Here is a 27,204-nt window from a genome sequence, read left to right as displayed (position 1 = left end):
ATATAACTGTGTATGGAAGGGGTAAGGGAAAAGGGAAAAGACAAGAAATTCCTGATTTTTATATATCAGGCTAAACTGGAATTTTTAGCAGATAATTTATTAATTTATTGTTTTGACAAAAAGTCATGCAGAATATATCACTGAAAACAGGAAAGAAGGTATACTATATTTGTGAAATTTGAAGTTTTAGTTCCAGTAAAAACTACAAAGCTAAGGATCACATTGCACATTGACTTTTCCAACCTCAAATTCAGATACCAGTTTTGGACTGAGTTCTATCAGATAGTTCACTGTAAACATAATGAACAGAAACAAGATGAATTATTGCAAATTAATTTCAAGCTCCTTTAAAGGAAAGAAAAATCATATATTGTATACTGTAAATTTACCACTACATATTACACTGGTTAAATCACGTTGAAACATGCCATCACATTATTTGTGCAAGATGTACAGCATTTGTGCTCCCTTTTTCCATTTCTAAGCAAAAAAAAGCAAAAAAAAGCTGCCAAAAGCTCCTTAATTAAGACAGTTTCTCTTCAAACTTCTTCAAAAGTTAAAATGGATTCATTTATTCCTCTCTCTCTCTCTCCCTCTTCCACACCATACATCTGTAACTTTAAATCCTTTTATAAAAAATTAGTGCTATTTTGATATGAAGAATTATAACAATTAGCCTCAGCATCTTGAGTTAGGCAGAAGAGGGGAAATCAGGGCCCCCTCTCCTGATGGTTAGGAAGTACCCCCTTTGTGCTTTTACATTCAGAAATTGTGACGTTTCTATTTTTTCAGGTTTTTTTTTTTACATTTGGCATTCTCATTTTGACCCTTCAGGTCTATGAACTGCAATTACTGGCAAATATTCCATGTTTTGCTCATTTAGAGTGACAGTAATCTTATTAGAATGGTGAGGATAGCAAATGGGCTCAGTTCTGATACTCCTCACCCCCATGGACAATAGCCTGACACGGTTTACACACAAACAATGACCATTTGAATTTGAACGTGACCAGTGTCTTAGTCATGGAAATGTAATAATAATAATTCTTGCATCATCACATCTTCGAGCCGTCTCAAAGCACTTCACAGAATATACTGTAAAGTGAATTCACTGTATATTTTGCGGGCGAAATGTAGTAGGAAAAACTCGTCAAGTACCTGAAGAAAGGAAATGAGAATCTGATGAAAACAAATGTGTGGGGGGGAGGGAGAGGGGTGGAGAAGGAGCCAACATTCAGATTTTCATCTGAGTCTTCAAGTTTGGGATTCCAGTTTTGAATATTAATCCTTATTAGTAAAGCAAAGAATTATAAAGTTAATGAGCATTTTCAACATCAGGTCACTCTTTATAATAAATACTGGGATAATGAAGTAACCATTAAAACTCTATCCATATTGCATTAATTGAATACATTGAGAGTCCACCAAAAGCCAGTGGGCAGCTGATATGTCTGACAGGAAAGCAAGCATTTCACAAACTGTCCAGCAGTGGGAGCTTCAGAGCAGACGGCACTCGTATTAAATGGCTTTTCAGCACTTACTTCACGTCACATAAGCCTCTCGAGAATGCATCTTCAAGTACATAAGCACAGCAGTAATAATTATGACAGTGATGTTTAATGGGAAAAGAACACAAAACAAATATAACTAGATGACTTGGAAAATTAATATTTGTACAGGAATAAGATAGAAAATGTTATTTCATGATGAGTATTAAGAGGGCAAGAGGCCCGTATAAGAAGATAGAAACTGGAGTAGGCCTTCAGTCTGTCCGACTTGTTTTGCCATTAAGTACATGAAGAAAAATAATCAAGAGATGGTAGATTATCCTTATGAGCCACATACCAATTTATACTGCTGGAAGCAATTAGGAGCAGGATGCCTCATTTTTACTTTATGATTCAAAACTTAATCGCGCAAGCTGAGTAAAGCACTGAACATAAGCAACTAAGTCCATTCACAGAGTTCTTGCTAATTGGTATTGAATTCAACGGACCTTAAATAACATTAAATAGCTTCCCTAAAAGTTTCTTGGACTGTGCAAGATCTTTTAGAGAACCATTTTTGATTGAAGGCTGAATCCAATCAAAATACCTTTACTTACAACTCAGTCTCAGCAACCAAGATTCCAGTATGAATTACCACAATGCTAACCTGATTTATACTTTCTTTTGGTAATGATTATGTGTAAATTTTGTGTTGAATCAATGGCAAAACACAGATTAAACATTACAGGATAATTTTTCCCTAGTGATTGATATTGAGTGCAGTAAAGTGTTAGATAAGAGCCTTGCACATTATCGACAGGATAAAAGATTAGATGGCTTTATTGTAGTTAAGAGGAATTATTGAACTACTTTGTTTTAAGGTAATTATATATTTTATTCCAGCTGCTCGGTTTATAAACTGACACATAAATGAAATTTAAACAAATCATTTAATGACCTAGCATTTGGTTTAAAAAATATTTCAGGAAAAGTGCTGAACAGAATTTAAAATGCGCGAAAATATTCAATCTGAACCATTTCACTTGGACAAACACGTCAGATACAAAAAGTGAACCGTATTATCAGAGTCAAAATCAATCCAGAATTCTCCATTATAATCAAAGTAAATCATTCACCTTGGCATATTCACAATCAACTGATATTCAATGAAAAGTAAAACACAAAGTCGAGGTTGTTGATTTATACAAAATACTCTCGTCTTTTTTTAGAAGAAAATACAGTAAGTCTGTACAGAACTTGTTTTAAAGGTTTCAGTAAATACATAAAATTTAGTATTATTAGCCCAAGGCCTTTCAAGTCAGATTTCTCTGTGAGACTGCCCCACTCTTATTCACTAATATATAATAATGAATAACCCTGGAATTTGATATAGCGCTTTTCATGTCTTCTAGACGTCTCAAAGCGCTTCACAAAATATACTGTAAAGTGAATTGACTGTATATTTGTGGGCAAAAAGTGGGGTATCCCAGTTAATAGGGAGTGAATCTACAGGACACAGCAGCGGACAGTGCCAAACCATCATAGGAGTTACTTGAGAGCTGTGATTCCCAGGGAAAACTGCTATAGGATAGGTACGCTACATCTTTAGTCTGTAGCATGACTTCCTGAGATACTCACCTTGAAAATCAGCAAAAGGAAAACACGCAAGCATTCATAGTTGTTTCTCGTACAGATGATATCCATTTTTGTACTTGCCATTGGTTTCTGACAGGTAGGCAGTTAACACATCCATAGAAATGAAAGGCATCCTGCTCAGATTCCACACTGAGGAATCCCTACTGAGCCATCTCAGGGTGACACCACATCTCGCAATGAAGGATGTAATATTTCATTTCTGATGTTCTAAAACATTATGATAAATCACTGTTCATTAAAAGAAGTTATTAATATGTATTATGCAAATCAGCCTACAATTATAGATTTATGTCTGTAAAGTGGTGGTAACATCACTCAAACAGTGCTGTGAGTGTTGCAAGCAATATTCAAAGTAAATATTGACGTGATGGAATAGGCCACCCTATGCTTTGCTATTGTTGAATTGCAGTTAAGTTTTGCCAGTGATTCACTTACCTCCAGGGTCGTGTATACAGTGCTAATTGCGAGCTTTGTTTCTCCTTCTGACAGCTCTTTAAAATCCTTCAGCAAAATCTGTTCAGTACTTAAACCTACAATAGAAACAAAACTTTTAATATTTCCCCCAAAATATGTAGGGGTGATTGTTTCTTTCTGACTTGGATAGTATTTCAATGTTATTAAAAAGTTATTAAATAGTTTTAATGTTATTAAAACATGCACAATCACACAAACCAATCTGTACAAAATTCTTTATCCAGATTACTGAAACTATTGGTTACTTAGCAATCTACTACACCGTGAAAACACACAGGCCATTGAGCTTCAGTAAGCAAAGTCTCTTTGGATGCAGAAAGCAATGTAAATTACAGGAATACAATGTACCCAGCCAGATAGCTAGTACTGATTGTGAATAACCCCAATGTGAGTATGAAAAGTGTACTTTTGACCCCTCACCATCTCTGTTATTGTATCTGTCTCTCTTTAAGTATGCTTGAAAATAATTATCCGTATGTGCATGAATGCAACTATTTTTCCCCCAAACCCCAAAGTCTTAAATTTAAATAAAGCTAACTTTGTGGGTATGAGGGAAGAATTAGCTAAAATAGACTGGGGAATTAGATTAATGGATATGACAATAGACCAACAATGGCAAACGTTTAAAGATGTAGTGCATAATTCTCAGCGGTCACATAGTCCCTTGAGGAATAAGAGTACCACAGGGAAAGCAGTTCATCTGTGGCTAACTAGAGCAGTTAGAGAAAGTATAAAACTAAAAAAAAGGCCTATAAAACTGCCAAAAAAAGTAGCAAACCTGAGGACTGGGAGTGTTTTAGGGACCAATAAAGGAAAACCAAAAAGCTCATTAAGAGTGAGAAAATGGATTATGAGGGCAAACTAGCCAGGAACATTAAGACAGATTGTAAGAGTTTTTATAAATACATTAAGAGAAATAGGCGAGCAAAAGTAAATGTGGGTCCATTACAGGCAGAGACAGGAGGAATTATAATGAGGGATAAAGATATGGCAGAGTCCCTAAATAAATACTTTGCTTCTGTCTTCACGTTAGAAGACACAAGAAGTTTACCAGAAATAGAGATAAGCCAAGGGGATAAGCCAAGATAGAGATAAGCCAAGATAGGGAGCAACTTAGGGAAATTTACATTAGCAAAGAATTGGTGCTAGGGAAATTGTTGGCATTAAAAAGTGACAAATTCCCTGGACCTGACAGTTTGCATCCTAGGGTTTTAAAAGAGGTAGCTCATGAGATAGTGGAGGCCTTGTGTCTAATCTTCCAAAATTCTTTGGATTCTGGAACGGTTCCCACTGATTGGAAGTTCGCAAACGTCACTCCACTGTTTCAGAAGGGTGGGAGAGAAAAGATGGGGAACTATAGACCAGTTAGTCTGACATCGGTGGTAGGGAAAATTCTAGAAGCCTTGATTAAGGATGTCGTAGTGGGATACTTAGAGGATCACAATATGATTAGACAGAGTCAACATGGCTTTACAAAAGGGAAGTCATAATAATAATAATAATCCTTGCATTTGATATAGCGCTTTTCATGTCAGGAGGACATCCCAAAGCGCTTCACAGAACATACTGTAAAGTGAATTGACTGTATATTTGTGGGCGAACGCGGCAGCCAATTGCGCACAGCAATGTCCCACAAACAGTCGTAGATTGAAAATGACCAATTTATTATTGTTTGGTTTTGGAGGGATTATTATTAGGCGTGTGGAGTAAGGAAACTTGCCCAAGGTTTCGCCCTGCCTGGAATTGAACTCAGGTCTCTCACTTGCAAAGCGAGTGCTCTAACCGCTGAGCTACAGTGGTGTGACGTCATGCTTAACAAATCTTTTAGATTTTTTTGAGGACATATCAAGTAGATTAGATAGCTGGGCATCAGTGGATGTAGTGTATTCAGATTTCCAAAAGGCATTCGATAAGGTGCTACATAAAAGGTTAATCCACAAGATTAGGGGCCATGGAATTAAGGAGAATATATTAGCATGGATTGAAGAATGGCTAACAGGAAGAAAACAAAGAGTAGCGATAAACGGGTCCTTCTCAGATTTGCGGGATGTGACTAGTGGAGTGCCACAAGGATCAGTCCTTGGGCCTCAACTATTCACAATCTACATCAACGATCTAGATGAGGACATCGAACTTAATATATCCAAATTCGCGGATGACACTAAACTAGGAGGGAGAGTAAACACCGAGGATGACATTAAAAAAATGCAATAGGATATGGATAGGCTAGGTGAGTGGGCAAATAGGTGAAAGATGAAGTATAATGTAGAGAAATGTGAAGTCATCCACCTAGGATTCAGTACAGTAGAGCAGATTATTTTTTAGAAGGGGAGAGACTAGATAGTGTTAGCGTTCAGAGGGACTTGGGTATCCTTGTACACTAGTCACAAAAAGCTAGTTTGCAGGTACAGCAAGCAATTAGGAAGGCTAATGGTATGTTGGCATTTGTTACAAAAGGGTTAGAATATAAGAGTAGGTAAGTCTTGCTGCAACTGTGTAGGGCCCTGGTGAGACAGCACCTAGAGTATTGTGTGCAGTTTTGGTCTCCTTATTTAAGAAAGGATGTACTCGCCTTGGAGGGGGTACAACGTAGATTCACTAGGTTGTACCTGGGATGAGGCGGATGAGTTATGAGGATAGGTTGAGCAATTTAGGCCTATATTCTCTAGAATTTAGAATAGAAACCTATAAGATTATTAAGGGGCATGACAGAATAGATAGTGGGAGACGTTTTCCCCTGGTTGGAGAAACTATAACCAGGGTTCACAGTCTTAAAATTAGGGGTAAGCCCTTTCACACTGAGTTGAGAAAAAACATCTTCACTCAGAGGATAGTGAATTTATGGAATTCTCTACCCCAAAGGGCTGTAGATGCTCAGTCCTTGAACATATTCAAGACTGAGATTGATAGATTTCTTGTGGATAAAGGGATTAAGGGATATGGGGATAAGGTGGGTAGGTGGAGTTAGAATAGATCAGCCATGATCTTATTGAATGGCGGGGCAGGCTCGAGGGGCTGAATGACCTACTCCTGCTCCTAATTCTTATGCTCTTATCTTCTAAGTTCTAAAACATCACAGCCCTACTTCACTTCTGCATCCAATTTTGATGCAGATAGAGACAATTCAGTGCCCAGTTAATCAGCATTCTACTATTTATGTAATCAGCTCTCACGCACAAAAATAAGAGTAAATTAAGTACCAGTGACATCAAATTTTGCTTGTTGCAGAGCATCAAAAACCTCTTTCTGTGGCGGGAGATCAGGAAATCTCTCTTCCAGAGCAGCTACAATTTCTTCATCTTTTGAAGTCACTTTTCCAGTTTCCGGAGTCATATTCACACTATCTAGGAGTATTGTTCCTAACAAAATACATGTCATAATGTTTTTAAGCTAATTTAAGGAAGGTTTTTTTCAAAAATGTATTTTGATGAACTCTTTGTGAACAAGAAATATAGGTCCTTAAATTTTTGAGCCATCAACTATGAATTGTTTCTTGATGAAATGTGACAGAATGACATGACAATCATTACATTTTTCAATGCTAGGATTGCCGCTTATCAAATGCACATCAACTGAAGGAAGCATTGTGACAGTTGTAATCCCAATGACATCTACTGTCAGCATAACAATGCGTTCCAAACCGAATAAAAACATTATTTTAAAAAATAAACTGATACTTGGGAGAATTTTACAGGAAAGGGAGGAACGTATGTTGTACAGATAACAGCTAAACATCATCTGATTGTTTTCTGCTAGACTATGAGACTATCTCAACGCTTGATCAAATTAATGTGTTATAAGATGAATTATCTGTTTATTCCAATGCTGCCCTGCATCCTTGCATCCAAGTTGATTTGAATACAAACCATTGCTAAATCAGGGTCCATAACTTATTTTAAAAGACAAGAAAAAAAGATGGTGTGTGAAAAGGGAAATATTAAAAGTTGTGGGGAGCAAACAGGGGAGTGGGTGTTCATATGGGGGAAAAAACCTGATGGGCTGAATGGACTGTTTCTGCACTGTAAGACTATGATTCTAGGATCATATCATGACAGTGCTCTGTATGAGAGAACTCTGTGATTTTGTAGGGCTAATAAATGTGCCTGAAGTATAAATGATAACTTTCTGCACAACCTTAATCTATTGGAACAGGAATATACAGATCGGCCAGTCAAACTCATTGTGCTGTATTATTAGATCATAGCTGAACTTTTAACCCCATTTTCCATCTTTTTCACATATTCCTTAATACCCTTCCTTGCCAAATATCTATCTCCCTCCCTTTAAAACATCGTTATCAATTTTGTATCTGTGGTGTTCTGGAACAGTGCATTTGACATTCTCACAGCTCTTGCTGTGGGAAAAAAAATGTCTCTGATTCCATTCTTTAATGCAAGATGAAAGCTCTTACCTCTGAATAGATGTGCAAGCTGTTTGTTAAGCAACTCTGGTGCATGTTGAAGAATCTCTGAAACTATCAGCGTGACACATGATCCTACTGGCTCCTGGACCACTTCACAATGTACAGATTGCAGTCGATCTTGCTCATTGTGGTCAATTATTTTGATAACGGCTGTTTCAAGTTCATTGTCAGGACTAAAAGACAACAGAAGGCATAACTGCAACTTCATATCCATTGTTCTTACAATAATAGTGATGATAATACAGGTTCCTGCATTTATATAAAATAAAAGATCTCAAAGAGCAAAACCAAAATAAAATTACAAATAAAAACAGAAGTGGCTGAAAACACACAGCAGGTCAGGTGGTATATTTGTCCACTGGCACAGATCCCACCCCTCTAAAAACAGCAGTCATCACTCCTACCCTTAAAAATCCCTCCTTAAAAATCCCTCCCTGCTCTCAAATTACTGCCCTATTTCCAACCTCCCTTTCCTTTCCAAGGTTCTGGAACAAGTTCCTCAAGGCTCTGTCCTTGGTCCCATCCTCTTCAATATCTATATGCTCCTTCTTGGTGACATCATCCATAGACATGGGGTCAATTTCCACATGTATTGCAGGTGACACCCAACTATACCTCTCTGTCGCCAACCTTAACTCTAGGACCACTGCTCCACATCCCCTGCCTGGCCCACTCCACCATCAATGGTCGAGCTTTCAGCCTTTCTGCCCCCAACCTTTGGAACGCCATCCGACATTCCCTTTGCCTCGCTCCCTCCCTTGTTTCCTTCAAGATGCATCTCAAAACCCTCCTCTTCGACCGAGCCTTCAGCTACCCTCCTACCTTCCCTGCCTTCCTCCCTTCCCAATTCCCGACCCCCAGCTCGGGTCCAAATTCTTGACTATCCAGCACTTTGGGTTGTCCTACCGACGTGAAAGGTGCTATACAAATACAATTTTGCATTGTATCTATGGAGAGAGGAACATAGGAACAGGAGAGGCCATTCAGCGCTTTGAGCCTGTTCTGCCATTTAATTAGATCATGGCTGATCTGTACCTCAACTAATCCCTTCAATTCCAATTTCCCACTTTCTCCCCATATCCCTTAATACCCTGATCAACCAAAAATCAATCTTGGATCCAGCATCCAAAGCCTTTTGTGATTAAGATTTCTACCATCCTATGAGCGAAAAAATGATTCCTGATTTCACTCTTAAATGGCCTGGTTCCAATTTTAAAACTGCCCCCTTGTTTCAGATTCTCCCACCAGAGGAAATAGCTTCTCTGTATCTACCCTATCAAATCACTTTATCATCTTAAGTACTTTAAATAATAGGAAAGCGAGTTAAAGTTTCAGGTCAATGACCTTTCGTCAGAACCAAAATAAAATTGATTAGAAAAGAAGTGAATGTTGTTACACAGGCAAACATGACAACTAATGCACCAGCAATGTCCTATGAGTTCAGCCAATTAATTTGCAACTAAGGTTAATTTGGATGAGAAGACAATATAAACCAAGATAACAAGGACAAAAACAAATATGTTTCCTCCAAACAGTGATCGGGCGGATACCAATAGCAACCACACTAGAAAAACACTTCAAAACGTAAAGTTCATTAAATATTTAGTTCCAACTCAAGTTTCTTTGTTTTTCTTTCTATCCACATTCATGTGACACATCAAATCTCTCCTCCAAACTAACGTAACCAACAGCCTGGTTGGGAGCCAGAAAAAAGCTCAAATGATTGACAGAAATCATCGAGAGATGGTCAAGATTGAATTCAGGGTTCCACAGATTCCAATGTTCCAATAGTAATAGGTCATCTTTTACGCAGAGGTTTGCAGTTGAATTCAGATATCAACAGTGACCCTTAAAGTGTGGATCCTATGAAACCAAAATGCAGGCATGAATCCAAACAGTGGACCTTATTCAAAGTGTTTCAATATAAGAGGTAGTCTCCGAATGCAATATTTAAATATCATGGTTATAAATCAATCAACAATAAATAACATCCCTCAGAAGTCTGCAGTTCAGGTCAATTATCTATATTTCCCCAAATCATAGAATTAACTCTTGTTGATCTGATTTATAGCTGTATCATAAGGCATAAAATGCAGAGTAGTTAAATATTAAAGAGAACCATTATTCATACAATACAGATTATGGGGTACTTCAACATTGGACTGTAAATGCCTGTAATACTTGTAACTCCACTTGTAGACACAGATATGAAGCATTCATTTTTAGTCAATATTAGAAGATCCAAGAAAGATTATGGGCAGAATTTTGTTTGGTGAACAAGAATCTATGAAAACACATGGAACGGTAGGTCAGTTACATATACTTGATTCAAAAGAAGTTTCAGAATGTCACAGGTTATAATTTTGCTGTATACATAACTTCATTCCACGATATATCCCGTTACAGTACTTTGGAGTTAAAATATGCAACTAAATACCTGGCCAGCATATTGTGGTCAACCAGTGTAACACTCAGCCTCCCTTCCCTGTTCAGCAGATGGAGATCTATTTCATCTCTGAAGATTAAACAAGAGTCTGTGATATTCAGCTGCTGCATGACAAACACAACTTCAGTCCGGAGAGGGAATTCTGATCGATCTATGTTCAGAACTGGTACATACAGGTCATTATTTGGATGTGTCTATAAAACAAAAATATTTTCTTTTAGTTGCAAATAAATATTTAAAAGTCTGATACTACAACTGCTAGTTAAATGCTAAAATGGTAGCTCTTTTGGTTAGAAATTCTAAATGTATTTTTCAAAACATAAAATTAAAACAAAGCATCACAGAGATTAACATATTTTAAACTTACTTCCAAAATTGAATTTAGCTGCATATACACTGCATGATCATAGAGGTGATGTGATGCATTGTCACAGAAAGCAGAATCAATTGAAATGTTTAAAACAGATATTGATAAATACTCTGGAAATATGGAAGGGTGGCAGAGAGAGAGCTTTCGTCTCTGTCAGTCTGAGGTAGAATTGATCTACACAGAATTGATCTTAGAACAATTGATTAGAAAGGTCAGCATATTAGCTAAATCCTTGCATGGTACCATTTTTGCAGTAGACAACTTTATGTGGAAAGATTAGGTACAAAAGGTGCCCATGTGTTAAGAGTTAGTTTTTTCCCTTCAATAACCATTCTGTTCTTGAGATGGAGGCCAGCAAAGATAAAAGCATGACCTAGGATGCTTTTCCCTCCCAGTTAACATCCACTTGAAACCCTCCCAATGATAGAATGACCTCTACGACTAAATTGGAGTGGATGATTGTCACTAGCTAGCAACATCTGATACTTTAGCTGCAATACGCATATTCATCTAGCACCACATCATCATTCAATACACAGTCTTTGCATCTGTTTGTAGTATGTTAAAATAGCACATTATTATGCATGCATACAATTTTGATAAGAGCTTTTTAACATGGAAAATCTGCATACAATGTTACATTTCAATGTTACATTTCTTTTGATTTGTAGCATAGAAGTACCTTATAAAGGAAGTAGGCATAGGCTAAGGCTGAAACCGTGGAGTCCAGACCACACACTTTGTTTCCAAGTATGGCATGAACTCTGGGAAGATCATCTCCACTCATCTAGGAAAGAAGGATTGCAAGGTCAACTGATGACACTTTGTCCAGTGTTTGCATTCTTACATTTAGAGACCAATTATTAAGCATTATGGCAACATAACCTTAATTGATTCCAACAATAATAAATAAACCCTTGCAATTAATGTCGTCTTCTCATGTCAAAATGTCTCAAACCGCTTTGCTGGAGGATTCCATAAAGTCTAATAACTGTGTATTCATAGGCAATTGTGATAGATAAGTTGCACATAATAACAATCAAACAGCTATGAAGTGTATGACCAATTGTTTAGGACCTCAATAGGTTTAACATCTCGTTCAAAGCACAGCACCTCCAACAATGTGGCTTTCCCCACTGCCAATGGGGAGCATCTGCATGTCTCGGTTGAAAAGAACACCATTACATCTACATAGGCAGTGACTAGCAGCAGCAGCAGAGACAAAAGCAGATATTAACAAATACCAGGCCCTCGAAAACTGCAGGAAATTATCAAATACAGACATGTATTTACTGGCGAACATCAAAGCATAAGGTTACAAATCAATGACATACCTCAAACCACAAAGTTACAATCCATTATTAACTTTCAATTGGTCTGCAATCATGAAGAGAAAATGGGGCACTTTATTCACAGCACCCAAGAAGAAACCATTCATACTGAGGCCACCACAGCTTTACAAATCTAAAGCATTTCGGGCTACTTGGGAATATGATCTCTATTATTGCTTATAACACACCCACAGAAACACTGAACCAAGGACAAAACTAACTAAACTAGCCCACGTGAATCAAAATTATCATAGAAAACTTCTTGCAAAGTTCTTAAATAATGATTCATAAGCTCAAATTTCTCAAAGTTCTTAGGCTTAAGGCCATTGTTTTAAAAATAAGACCACAGGGAATTTTGGAAAGCAGTCTAAACTGGAAGCAAATTTTCCTTACTACTCAAAAATAATTTAGAACAATTTAATGATCTTTGAAAATTCCTGACAGTCTTAAAGTTTAGGACAATGATCTTAAGCTTGAAAAAATAGGAAATTTCGGGTGCAAGATGTTCAGAACATAAAACATGCCCCAGTTAGGTATCAAATAGTGACCACGTTCTGCTGCATTTCAAATAATGTAGCGCTGGCCAGATCCATCCACATTGCTGAGGAGCATCTGTATTAAGGGAAAAATAGTATGAACAGCTACCAGTAGGAGGAGACCAGCATTTAGCCACAGAGACACTGTGCCAGGATCTCACTATTTCCATTAAACTATGTAATCAGCCACTTTTCACTTAGACATAGTGTATAAGCCTTGGAATCTTGGAACTTTCAATTTCATATTCCATACAATATGCATATATTGCTTTATTTACTCGACTCTTCATTAACAATATTGTTAATAAAAATCATTTTATTAAATTGTGTACCAATAATAGTACAGGTGGTTAAAATTATATACTCCTTTATGTAATCCACTTCGATATTAAATGTCCAGAGACATTACCACAATATAAATGCAAGTTGTAGTTGATGTTGATATGTCTCATGAAGTTTTTCTGGTGGTTATGCAGGTGATCTAGTTTAAGGAGAAGGACTGGTGGATGTTCAATAGCACTACAGGCAATACAAAAGAAGGCCAGCTACTTGCATCTGTTATTCCCGATTACTGGCTTGCACCTTTGCAAGAGCTCTCTGATCTGACTGAGTCCAGATCATGCACTGTGGGCTCAGTAACCAGTCACTCCTGAAGGGTTATGTGATGGCACAGAACTGATACTTTTGAATATCAGCTGGCAGTACATCAAATAGAGAAGGCAAAAAAATCCCAATGAAAACCAAAAAAAAAGCCAAACAGGGTGGGGGAGAGGGTGTAGTCATTCTGGAGAATTCCGAGAGTTGAAGAATTAGAATCTAGTGGCATGTCTCTGCACTTTCTTCCATGCCTCCATTACCCAGGTATGACACCTGCAACTGGACACAGTACTTAATGTGGAGACACCAGAGCACAGTTTAGTATCTGAATAAACCCCTCTAATTTGCAGTCTAATATCTGTGCTATGTATCATAGCATTCAGTTGGACCTAGAATCACCACATCACACTGTTTGAGACTTCAGGATTGATCAATGTTCACTTGCAAATCTTTTTCTTGGCCAGCCAACCACATAAAGGGTAGTCAAACTGAGGATTGTGGTGACAAAGTGCATTACAAAACACTCCCACACATAAAAAGGGCATCCTCTCACTTCATGGTCATTTGGACATTATGTTCAGTTCAATCTGCAATGGTTTATCCCTAGATCCTACATTGGTATTGACTGTAGTATTATTAGCAAAGAAGACTAGAGTGATTGAAGCACTCTGAGACTCTATCCTGAATGAAGGCCACCATATAAATGCATATTATCATTGTTGTTGGTGTTGTTGTAGAGTACTGTTTACGCTTACAAAATGCTGTTGGTAAATATGACACACATTTGAAAGATAGCACCATGTATCAGAAAGGTGCCAACTGCCAATACACCTTCTCACTTATAATGAATGGTGGCTGGTGACATGTAACTGCTTGATAAAATCCAAATACACTATTGACCTCAAAGCATCCCTAAAGTCTACATATCGGTTCTCCTTAATTGAGATGCTCGATGTTCTGGGCACTTGCTCTGTACCAGTTTTCTCCATCACTACTATCCCTTGTTCATCAGTGCCTAATACTGCACCTTTTGCTTCCACAAGTGTATTTTCAGACTAAACTAAACTCTACATTCTTGATATCCTTTCAGCAAGATTAGTGCATATTACATGACCCAACACAGCTTCCAAAGGGACCGGTGTGACTTTGTACCAATTCTTCACAAGGTGTACTTTTGGCACTATGTATTGCCAGGATCCCATTTGCTTTGCACTCAGTAATGGCCAAGTAACATAAAACAATCATTCTGCTGAATGCTTCACAAGTGACCTGGGAAACAGGCCAATGCACTTTGCTTTACTTGAGCAATTTAGCTGTTTCCTGTGTTGGCTGTTGAACGGCTGATGATTTTAAATTAAACTAACCTGCATGGTAAAAAAAAAATTTCAAACGTTGAAATAAATAAATGTACAGCATAGAGTCAAATTATTTCTAAACTCAGTTTACAAATTATGCCAACCAGGGACTTTCCTACTATTGTTTACCTAGTTAGAACATATACTCATTTTTTGGATTATTCATACGGTATAACAGTATAATCAGTATAAACATAAACTGAAGAATACCAATTTGATTATTTAAAAGATTCCCAATTTCAAATGCAAGTTTTTAAGCAAATACAGATTATTTGGTTCAATCTTAAAAGGGGTGAAGGAACAGAGAGACCTGAGGTTCATATAAGTAAATCTTTGAAGGTGGCAGGACAGGTAGATAAACCTGTTAAAAAAGATTACGGGATACTAGGCTTTATAAATAGGGACATAGAATACAAAAATCAAGAAATTATGATAAATCTTTATAAAACACTGGTTAGGCCTCAGCTAGAGACTGTGTTCAGTTCTGGGCACCACACTTTAGGAAGGATGTCAAGGCATTGGGGAGGATGCAAAGGAGATTTACCAGGATGGTACCAGGAATGAGGGACTTCAGTTATCAGGGGAGGTTAGAGAAGCTAAGATTATTCTCCTTGGAGCAGAGAAGGTTAAGAGGAGATTTAATAGAAGTTTTCAAAATTGTGAGGGGATTCAATATAATAATAATATTAATAATAATCCTTGCATTTGATATAGCGCTTTTCACGTCAGGAGGACGTCCCAAAGCGCTTCACAGAACACACTGTAAAGTGAATTGACTGTATATTTGTGGGCGAACGCGGCAGCCAATTGCGCACAGCAATGTCCACAAACAGTCGTAGATTGAAAATCACCAATTTAATTATTGTTTTTGTTTTTTGGAGGGATTATTATTAGGAGTGTGGAGTAAGGAAACTTGCCCAAGGTTTCGCCCTGCCTGGGATTGAACTCAGGTCTCTCACTTGCAAAGCGAGTGCTCTAACCACTGAGCTACAGGACTCCACAATAGGGTGAACAAGGAGAAATTATTTTCACTGGCAGGTGGATCGGTAATCCGAGGACACTGATTTAAAATAATTGTTAAAAGTAACAGAGGGGAGGTGAAGAGAAATTTTTTCACACAGCGAGTTGTTCCAATCTGGAATGTATTGCCTGAAAGGGTGTTGGAAGCTGATTCGATAACAGGTTTTAAGAGAGAAGTCGATAATTATTTGGGGAGGACATGTTTGCAGGGTTATGGGGAGAGAGTGGGGAAGTGGGATTGATTTGGATGCTCTTTTCAAAGAGCTGGCACAGACACGATGGGCCGAATGGCTTCCTTCTGTGCTGTACAATTCTATGATTCTATCATTTCATATGAAACAATTTCTGCATATGATTTGAGTGGGGAGGTGGTGGAGAGGGGTAGAAATTGTTGGTTGAGTGGGGGCTTAGGCTGGAGAAAATTTAGTACTGGGTCTACTTTCCAACTTTTTAGATGTCCCTCAAAAAGAGCAGCAATCAATTTGATTAAAAAACGCAAGCAATTTTGATGCACATAATTTTTAAAAATAAACATAGCTTAATTGGTTTAAACAAGTTTATCATCCACATCACTTTTCCTGATCATAAATGTCACTCTTTACTTCTCCTTCATGTTGAGGTTTTGTATTTTAATCTTAGGCTGACATTCCAGTTCAGAATTGGGGAAGAGTTTAATTGTTGGAGGTGCCATCCTTTAGTTGAGACATTATGCCTTTTGTGGTGGTTCAGGTGGAACCTCTACAAATTATCTAACCTGTTTGTATGAGTCTAAACAACTGAGTGTTGGCAGGTCAAACACAGATGAGCCCAATCCTTTTCTTAACACGAACATTCAACCCATATCTAGCCTATAAGACCATTCATCTTAAAAATTTGGTACCACATTTTTGTGGGAAATTCTTGAAATTAATCTCAATTTGGAAGTCAGTTTTCCACAATTCTCAAAAAGCACAGGCTTTCAAATGAATACTGAATTGAGGAATTTCACCCACAAAATATAGTCAATTCGCTTTACAGTATATTCTGTAAAGCGCTTTGAGATGTCTCGAAGACACGATAAGATACTATATTAAATGCAAGGACTATTATTATTATTTTCCATAATTCTGTAGGCAGCAACCTTAAAACAAAACAATTTAGGAATAACCCAAGAAGATCCCAAGGGTGGAGTGTTGAGTTAAGTGATTTGAACAGGGCACAGATAGGAGCACAAATCTGCCTCAGCATTCCTGGGCTAACGGGAGGGGGAGGTGAAATCAGACACTCCTAATCATCATGCAGTGATGCCTTCTGAAACGTGCAAACAAAAAACAATATGTGGAGTACATATAGGACTGTAAGACTCGGTTCGTCTACAATGTCTATTGTAGTCAAACAGGCTGCCAATGCTAAATTCATCTCAGCTAAATTCACAATATGAAGATTCACCACTTGGCTCAGGGACCAGAATGCTGCTTGCGCCAATCAAATCATATCCCTTTGTATTGGGCAGTTCTTCTGAAAAGAGGTGAAGAAAGGGAGTTGAAATAAAAAACACACTGAAATAACATTTCTTTTTTAAAAATCACAAAGCCAAAATAAAGCACTGTACTAGAATGTGCAAAATAGGAGGATGTAGTTTGTTAATACCATTTGCGTGGCTCAGTATTGTTATTCTTTAGATGTAACCATTAACTAGCCAGTTAATGCTTTCACATCCTCAAGAGTAAGCAGATTTTGCAGGGGCTGATACCCGTGACTCTATTTAGGAAAACAAACCACATAGCCATTGAATTGCATAAGTGCAGCAATCTTATCTTGAAGTACACTCCTGTGTCTAATTGGCTGCCACGTTTCACCCACAAAGTATACAGTCAATTCACTTTACAATATACAATAGTGTTTGAAGTGCTTTGAGATGTCTCAATGTCATGATAATGTGTTATATCAAATGCAAGGATTTTGGAGGGGGCTAGCTGGGTGTCTGACAGATGCGGAAACCATGCTTAAGTGAATCTAAATGAAACTGAGATGTCCATAGATCCAACTTACACACAGAATTTTTTGAGATATTTATTGGAATGCGCACTCTCTCCCCAGAGGGATGCATCCTGCTTACCTATGCCAGAAAGCATTAGGCACAGGTTAGCAAGAGCCAAGGCTCAGAGTGTGTGTTGGGGTACTGCTGGAGTCTAACCAGGTAAAACTGCAGCTTGCCATTTAGAGCACTGTCTCGCAAGCCTTCCCACTGCTTGTCCATCAAGCACCACCCTACCTTTTAGGGTTTGGGCTTGCAGGATTAACAGGAGCTGAGTGGGAAGTATCCCAGCCCCCAGTGAGTGGTCTGCGCTTCCAAGTCCTGCAAATAAGCAGGCAGACTGGGCTGTCATCAGCAGTGCTGCAGTCTTGCAGACCTGCCTGACTCAGGAACTGGACTACCAAGACTGCCATTGAGGGTTAGCTCAATTCTGACATTTTGTTTCCAAGCATATAACCTTGGAGCAAATTAATGCATGAAGTGAATGGCCAATATTATCTGAGGATTGTTGGCCAGGACACCGAGAGCAACTTCCTACTCCTTTCAAGTAGTGCCAATTGGATCTTCTACGTCCACCTGAATACTTAGGTTTGACCTCAGATTAACATTTCATTTGAAGCACAGCATCTCCAACAATGCAGCATTCCCTTGATACTGCATTGAAATGTCAAGGAGATTATGAGCTCAAAACCACAATGTAATGCTTGAACCCACAACCTTTTGACTCACAGCCCAGAGTGCAGCCAACTGAGCTAACTTACCTTATGTAAGATGTTGTTACAGTGTTTTTTTTCTGTTATGGCAGCTATGATTTAGTTGTAAGCGGAATGATCAAACACTTCAACATACCGTTTTTCTCCTGGTTTTCACTCCCTTTTTTAAATTTACACTATATTCTAATTAATGGTCCGAAACTGAAATAATATTTAGTTGTAGCCTGCAAGACAATTTTGTCTTAAAATCTGAGATTGAGCAGAATTGAGAAATATTCTTTAATTTAGTCTTATTTTGGAAAAACTTCCCTTTTAAGAAACTGGCCTCCAAATTAAGACCGAATTTAAGAATTTCCCCCAATTGTGTGCAATCTTAAATATTAAGACAAAATGGTCTTACAAGGTAAGATGAAATTTCAGGCCTTGCATTGTTTGTAGAGCTTGGTGTAAATGATTCTCCATAATAATATTCACATCATTTCTAATTAATCTCTGCAAAACATTTCAAGGTGTTTCTTTTTACATAATGGCATAATATAACTATACGTTGTTTAGAACTGTGAATTAACAAGGGAGTGTGCTTTACATTGATAGCTGTCACTCAGATTATCAGGAATAAGGAGAAGCCATGTGTTTAAACGATGAACATCATTCATTAGCAGTGCTTGGGGCTACTTTCATATGGTTATACAATCTGTTCTGCTATGTAATGGAGGCTTTGAGCACAAAATCCGCATTTCCACTGCATAAACCCCAAATTTCACATGTTCTTAACCTTATAACCACTTGCAAAATTTAGGAACAATGTGAATTTTTGAAAATTCCTAAATTCAGTTTTTAAAAACGATCTGCAGAAACCATCTTCAAAATTAAGACCGATTTTAAGAATTTTCCACATTTTCGAATAACCTTAAATTTTAAGTTAACGGTTTTCAGGCTAAGCACATAAGAAATTTCAGGCCTCCTATATCCGAGGAGCCAGCGGCGAATGAGTATAAAATTAAAGAAATGCCACAAAACCCAAAATAAAAAATACTTCTACAAAGCATTGCTCCAAATTGGGTATTTCCGAGCTGCCAGGTACACAAAAATGTGGCTGCCACAATCATGCCAAGATTCAATAAATTTCAAACCCTCTGGAGCCTGCCAACACAGAAAATCTACCCGAGTGTCTGTACACAAAAAGGATGAGAAGGCATTTTTAAAATTAGTCACTCTGAATTAGGGCACAAGAAAGAAGAAAAGTGCATTAATGAAAAAATATTGCCCAAGAAAAAAGAAATAAATATATCTGGTCCGTGAGAGATTTTGTTAAATAAAGAACAGCTCTTGTGGTGAACTAGTTTCAAGTCTGCTGGCTGGAAAGATCCACCAGGATAATTTATCTAACAGATCCACCTCTAACCCTTCCCAAATTTTTTGGCCAGGGTTAGAGATGGATCTGTTGGATAAATATCTCTTCCGTGGGAGAAGATGCATTTAAGAACCATGGAAATAACTTTCAGGTCAACCTATACTTATAGAGTAAAGTCCCTCATTCTCTCCAACAAAATGTCTTAATCCCAGTCTCAGAAAAGCACTCTAATATGAATCAGCATTATTTTTTTAAAACAATCTTCCTTCCGCTGTCTTTTGCTACCAGTGTGAGATTTGCCCCAAATTATCCACAGATTTTTTTGCACCCAGAAGTAACTGGGTTAGAACTGACCAAGCTTTCAACAGCCACTAAAACACAAAATGTCCTTCCATTCCTTGAATCCTGACTGATTCAAACCCTGAAAGGAAGGCTGGGTGGCTAAAATGGATCAATTCCCAACATGCGTATTTATTAAACATTTCCATTACCTTGATCTCTTACTTTTCACGGTTACGCTCCAAGGTGAATTGAATGACATTCTGACACTAATCCAATGTCTGTGCTACTGCAGTGAAACTGCCAAGACTCTTAATTTTAATCAACTGAAAAGTTTTCATAAATCACTAGATGAATGTCAACTGTACAGTACTTGCTCTTACTTAAGTGTACAGTGTATACATTATAATGTAAACTAAAAGATTTTTCATTCTATTTGTAAAAAAAGGGTCACCATCATTAACAATTGAGCATGAATATAAAGATGATTGGAGTCCAGGCATGCCAACAAAATGTGATTTAGAATGCAAGTGACAAATCAGTCGGAAACTGTGGAAAGACAATTGCAAATGTTTTTCTTGTGCTCGACTTAAATTACAGAGCCACTTCAAGCGGAAGCAGTTCTGAAATACCCTTAGGCTGCTGGTGCTGTGGAATGCACTGTATATACAACACACACAATTGTGCAAAAGTCACATTGCATGAATGTTTCTGGCCACTAGTCCTTCTCCAAAGTGTAGGATAGGCCATATTCACTAAACTCCATTGTGGGTTTATTTAGGCATTTTGAGGTGGCATGAACTGGATCAAACACGCTTATGTTGCCTTTTTAGAAAACGAGTGTATGCAATCTGTTGCTTGGCTCAAGCATGTATTTTGTGTTGAAGTTGGTGGCTTAGCTGCCCTAAAGGCACCTTTGCTACCGCTACTGCTTTCTTCTTTAACTGAGCAATACAGACCAGCAAGTTCCCTGGTTTGTTCTCCGGTCCGCACAGAGTTAGCTGATCTAAGGCAGAATGAGCTGGGACTAATTAAACATAGAAACTTACACACAACTATAAAATGCTAAAGGCACACTTAATTAATCAGGTCTATGATGGCTTCATAGACCTGAAAAGCTGGTTCATAACTTAAATGATCAGTGAACTATATTTTGGTTCCAAAATAATCTGTTGCCAGTTCTCTGCTTCACATTCTTGTTCACTAAAGCACCAAATACTAGCTTTCTGATCAGCCACTGGAGCGCAGAAATATTCAAGAGGAAAACTGAAGATATGCTCACCAGAAACTCTTGGAATACTATCATCTCAAAACAAACAACATCCTGTTACTTTTCCAAACCACTACTTAGCCCAGGTATAATGACTTTATCTGAAACATTGTCACAACTGTGTTGCTCAACCTGCATTTTGACGAATAAGAGGAGGCTGACTGTTCGGCCAAGTCTGCACTGCTTCTACGGTAATTGGATTATACTGTACTGCAAATGACATTCAAAACAAGCATAAATCTTTATTCCTAATTGTTTTAAAAGCTTTTTGGAAACATTAAACCACAGAACTATGGAACGTTAAGTTGATTTGAAGTATGACATTGTTTAAAAAGATAAATTGAAAGAGAAATTAAGATAATAATTAAAAACTCTTGCTTTTGATGGAATAGGATAACCGGCCTTCTTTGTGCAAGCATCTCTAGTGATCTTGTGAAGATCTGCCAAAATCCAAGAGCAAAGGCAAAATCCAACATGTAAAACACAGTTCATGTTTTACATGTTGCCTAATAATATGAAGGTAACAGGGAAAGGAAGGACTTGTCAACTGGCATATTCCTGCCCTTTATTAATTTAACACATTTATGAAGTCAATCACTTCATGGCTATATTTCAAATCATCAAGACTTTGTAGAAAGTATCTTATTAAAAGAGTAGTGATTAGGTCACAATATTTTCGCAACAATAAAAATAATATTTTTTTCAAAAATGTTTTTTATTTATTACAGATATTCAAAGCAACTTTTTGCAATTGTTGTGATTTACTTATTTACCAATTTGCAGTAAAGCAGAAATTGAAACTGAAAATATGCTGTGGCTTGCCTTTGCTTTGTTTTGCCCACAAAATATACAGTCAATTCACTTTACAATATATTCTGTGAAGTGCTGTAAGACGTCTAGAAGATGTAAAAAGGTGCTATATCAAATGTTATTATTATTATTATTATTATTATTATTGGCATGTGTCTGCCTGCAGGTGGATCTTAAAAACTGCAAGACATTATTTCCATGACAAGGAATTTTCCCAGTAATTTGATATAGCGCCTTTCACGTCAGGAAGACATCCCAAATGCTTCACTGGATATACTATAAAGTGCAGTGACTATATGGGGGCAGCCAATTCATACATAACACTACCTCACTTAATTTACATTCAAAAGCAGACAGAGAAATTAGACTGTTTGTAATGCTCAATGTGGGAGATGGAAAAAACTGTTGAAGGAGAATGTAATAAAATGGACTTATAAGGTCTGTTTTTTAGAATCTCCCAATTTCCTCTCAACGAGTTCCACCACTGCTAATAAAAGTTTCAGGAAATTACAAAGCTGGTAATTCAAACCAGAAAGGTCCTCATGGCCAAATAATCCATGAGAGCAAAATTCAAATAGCTCATGAGAATCCACAGAACTGTGAGCTCAAGTCACTTTGTACTAAAAACAAAATCGATTTTCATACTTTAATTCTCAGCATTATGCATTAAGTGCACAGAGTGGAGAAATGGCCGTGTGACAAGATCAAAGGATGACAATGCTGATGCAATAGAATCTGAAAGCTTATATTAAAACATGACCAGCACTGTAGTTTCAAAAGGACTAATGAGAGATCACCAAAACACAGTGTACAGTTCAACAACAACAAAATTAAATTTGTATAGTGCTTTCACGTCAATGGGACATACCAAGGTCTTGAAGGAGGCAAGGGAGGGGGAGAGATGGAGTTCCAGACGGTGGGGGCAGAGTGGCTGAAGGCCCACCCGACGATAGTGGGGAGGGCGAGGCGGGGGACGTGAAGCAGGCTGGAGCCCACTGAGCGGAGGGAGCGGGAAAGTTGGTAGGGGATGCAAGACCATGGTGGGCTTTGAAAGTGAGTACCAAGATCTTGAGCTGTGGATGGGAAGACAGTGGAGTCAGGTGAGGATGGGTGTGATAGGGTTGCGGAGCCTTGTGTGGGAGAGGACACAGGGCTGCAGAGTTCTGGATGATCTGCAGCCTGTGGAGGGCGAGCTGGGGAGGCCGACAAGCAGGGATGTTATGAATGCGTGTATGAGGGTCTCGGTGGCCTGCGGTGTGAAACAGTGGTGGAGCCGAGTGATGTTCTGGAGGTAGGGAAAGTGGGAGGGCTGTCATGGCACGGATGTGGGGTGTCTTCACTTAAGACACCCCTTGAGAAGGGAACGTTCAGTTAGATCAAGGCCCTGAAGCAAGTTACTCACAGTCTCACCCAAAAAAGGTGCTTGAACCAGGAGTATTAAGGAGAGAGTGAAGGATTTCATACCCTCTGAAACAGAACAGTCCCCTCCTACCCTTACAGTGTGTTTCAGGGATTTAAGTTGCCATATCAATCTCTTGATGTACCATGTCATGATTATCCTCCTTGAGTGGGGAAGTAAGCGGGGACTTCCTGTTGCTGAGCTGGATCCAAGGCAAAATGATTGGCAATGGAAAGCCGGTATTGTTGTAGCACTTTCTCTCAGAAGTCTAGTCCCGGTCTCTGGAGGCATTGTCTTTGGTAAGTATATCATTAGGGAGCTCTACTGCATCCAGATTAGCAAAGAGTAGGTACACATATTTAAGACTCACCTTCCTGTTAACCCTCCCTGCTCTGAACAGATAACTAGCACCTGCTGGGTGTCTCGACAGCAGCATAGCTATATGATTTGCAGCTCAGCAGTGCAGAAGATCAAATCTGCATCTCCACACAACTGAAGTGCTGTGTTGGTGTTCAAACCTGATGCATCACTCTTTGGCCGTGTTCTTTATAACACACACATATGGAGTCTGTCGAGATGATAGACTCCATTTTCAACAAGTTATTTTCCCTGCCTGCGGCAAGTGTTGTGGTTGACAGTAATGGATGGCAGACTCCTCTGGTGAACCATTTGGTGTCTTGAACTACATAATATGAACCAAAACTATACTGTATTACATTGTTATTCAATGGATGAAAGAGCAGACCTTGTTATAAGATAGTATATATACATACACACATATATTCAATCCTCATCATCGGAATGCTTTTTACAAATAAAAGACTCTCAATACAGCCATCCTTCCCTTAAACTGCTCCACCTGAGTTCATTTTTTTAAAATTCACAACATCCATTAGTTACAGTGAGGCAAGAATAAATACGCAAGTTCTTTTTCTGAGATTCAGCTATTTTTCTTGAAATGTTACAGTTTAAAGGGAATCGTTAAACAGAAAATAAATCCAGTTATACTATTATTCTAACTATTTAAATGTCTTACCATCTTGTTGTAAAGTTTTGCTGGTCTCTCACAATGATCTACTGTAATTATGATATGCTTGATAACCTTGTGGTGAATATTGGAAAAGTTGCATTCATATCAATAATGTAACAGAATTCTGAACGCTTCATATGAGTTAAATGTAATATTTGTGAGATTAGGGTATCAAGGGATATGGGGCAAGGGCAGGTAATATGAATTGAGGTACAGATCAGCCATGATCTTATAGAATGACAGAACAGGCTCGAGGGGCTGAATAACCTACTCCTGTATCTATGTTTCTGTGTTTCTGTGAAATTATTTCTTGCTTCTCAGAAAAATGTTCTTGTTAATTATCAAACAAGGCATTTGATAAAGTACCGCATAATAGACTAATGAATAAGGTCAGAGCACGTGGAGTCAGGGGAAAAGTAGCAGAATGGATAGCAAGCTGGCTACAAGACAGAAAACAGAGAGTAGGATAATGGATAGCTACTCAGACTGGCAGAGAGTGGTTAATGGTGTTCTATAAGGATCCGTATTGGGACCACTGTTATTCACGATTTACATTAACGATTTTGACTCGGGGATCGAAAATACAATTTCAAAATTTGTGGATGACACCAAATTGGAGGGTGTAGTTAATACTGAGGAGGACTGCAACAAATTACAACAACACATTAATAAACTTTCCGAATAGGCACTTCATTCTGGTGATACAACTGGAGGTTTCACGTCACAAGCGAGAGACCTGGGTTCGATTCCTGGCAGTGAGAAATGTTGGGAAATTTTCTTACTCCACACACCTCTGTTTACCTAGCTGTAAGAAGGAACCTGGTTGTTAGTCAATTGGCTGATCACTTTTCCGGGGGTAATAATTCCTTCAAAAAAAAAAAAAAAAAATTGGTCACTTCAATCCACAACTGTTTTTGCGACACTGCTGTGCGCAATTGGCTGCCGCGTTTCGCCCACAAAATATACAGTCAATTCACTTTAAGGTATATTCTGTGAAACACTTTGAGATGTCTCAAAGATTTTAAGGCGCTATATCAAATGCAAGGATTATTATTATTAATTAGCAAATTAATTTCAATATAGATAAGTGTGAGGTGGTACAATCTGGTAGGAAGAATAAGGAGGTCACATACTGCCTGCAAATAAGAATCTAAATGGGGTAGAGGCACAAAGGGATCTTGGGGTACAGATACACAAATCACTAAAAGTAGCAAACCAGGTTAATAAGGTCATAAAAAAAGCAAATCAAGCATTCGGGTTCATTTCTAGAGGGATAGAAATGAAAAGCAGGCAACTTATATCAAACCTTGGTTAGACCACACTTGGAGTACTGTGTACAGTTCTGGTCCCCATATTATAGAAAGGATATAGAGGCACTGGAAAAGGTACAAAGGAGATTTACAAGGATGATCCCAGAACTGCAAGGTTATACCTATCAGGAAAGGCTGAACAAGCTTGGATGCTTTTCTCTTGAAAAGAGAAGGGTGAGGGGTGACCTAATAGAGGTCTTTAAAATTATGAAGGGTTTTGATAGAGTAGACATAAAGACAATGCTTTCACTTGTGGGGGAGACCAAAACCAGGGACCATAAATATAAAATAGTCACCAATAAATCAAATAGGGAAGTCAGAAAAAACTTCTTTACCCAGAGAGTGGCGGGAAGGTAGAACTTGCTACTAAAAGGAGTAGTTGAGGCGAATAGTATAGATGCATTGAAGGGGAAGCTAGATAAGTACATGAGGGAGAAAGGAATAGAAGGTTACGCTGATAAGACTAAGTTGAGGAAGGGTAGGAGGAGGCTCGTGTGGAGCATAAACGCCGGCACCAGTTGGGCCGAATGGCCTATTTCTGTGCTGTATATTCTATGTAATTCTCATTAGTTTTTAATAATATTGAATGTAATGTATGTAATATATTAATACTTCAAAAATATGATTTAACACGTTAAACAAACTTTTTGTTGCACTATTTTTTGCACCAATCTCCATCAAAGTGCGATTTTGGATCATTTTGGTATCAAATATCAAATGCAAGGATTATTATTACTGGGTGAGTTTCCAATGTTCTTTGTGCAACACGACCATTTCTTTCCCATATGTTCAGAGCTACAATAATTTGACCAGGTGCTTGATCATTTAACCCTTTATGGTCAGCTGTACACTATTGGAATAATTTTGAAATTAAAGCTATTCTTTCATACAATGCATTCTCAAAAGTGAAAGGCCCAATTAGCAATGAAAACATTGCCAGTCCTACCCTTTGTTTTGCATAAGCAAAACAAACCTTCCTATTTCCTTTCTGAAACCCTTTATAGTTTCTTGTTCTATCACCTGTGCTGGCATTTTCTTCTATGTTTCTGTCATTTCTTTTGTTTAAAAAAATGTTGCTTACATTTCCCTTTCTGTTTTAAAGATATGAGCTCCAGTTTTTACATTTTTCACTCAGGCAGAAAACTAACATAATCCAGGTTTCAAAAACTCTTTGAAATCTTAACTAGATCTGATTTTACGGATTAAGTGGAAGGAATCCCATAGTGGACAAGCAAATTGTGTGATTTATTGGTCATGAAACAAAATACAAATTAGCTTCAGTGCTAAATAATAATAATAATCCTTGCATTTAATATAGCGCCTTATC

The 27,204-nt window shown here is 38.0% G+C and overlaps 1 protein-coding gene across 6 annotated transcripts in view; it reads right to left on the bottom strand.

The window, feature by feature from the left end:
- The window catches only part of LOC103186096 (prune homolog 2 with BCH domain), a 192,958-nt gene that overhangs the window by 147,810 nt on the left and 17,944 nt on the right, over positions 1-27,204 (bottom strand). For all 6 annotated transcript variants that reach the window (XM_042333668.1, XM_042333664.1, XM_042333673.1 and 3 more), the window contains exons 3-7: positions 11,539-11,643; positions 10,478-10,680; positions 8,029-8,213; positions 6,818-6,976; positions 3,579-3,673 (exon numbers count right to left, since the gene is read on the bottom strand). In XM_042333668.1, coding sequence (XP_042189602.1) covers positions 3,579-3,673; positions 6,818-6,976; positions 8,029-8,213; positions 10,478-10,680; positions 11,539-11,643 — 747 coding nt within the window. The remainder of the gene's footprint in view (positions 1-3,578; positions 3,674-6,817; positions 6,977-8,028; positions 8,214-10,477; positions 10,681-11,538; positions 11,644-27,204) is intronic.

Source organism: Callorhinchus milii, unplaced genomic scaffold (assembly GCF_018977255.1).
Source record: "Callorhinchus milii isolate IMCB2004 unplaced genomic scaffold, IMCB_Cmil_1.0 Scaffold1, whole genome shotgun sequence".
Classification (NCBI taxonomy): domain Eukaryota; kingdom Metazoa; phylum Chordata; class Chondrichthyes; order Chimaeriformes; family Callorhinchidae; genus Callorhinchus; species Callorhinchus milii.
The sequence above is the reverse complement of the archived record's forward strand: the minus strand, read 5'-3'. Positions and strand labels throughout refer to the sequence as shown.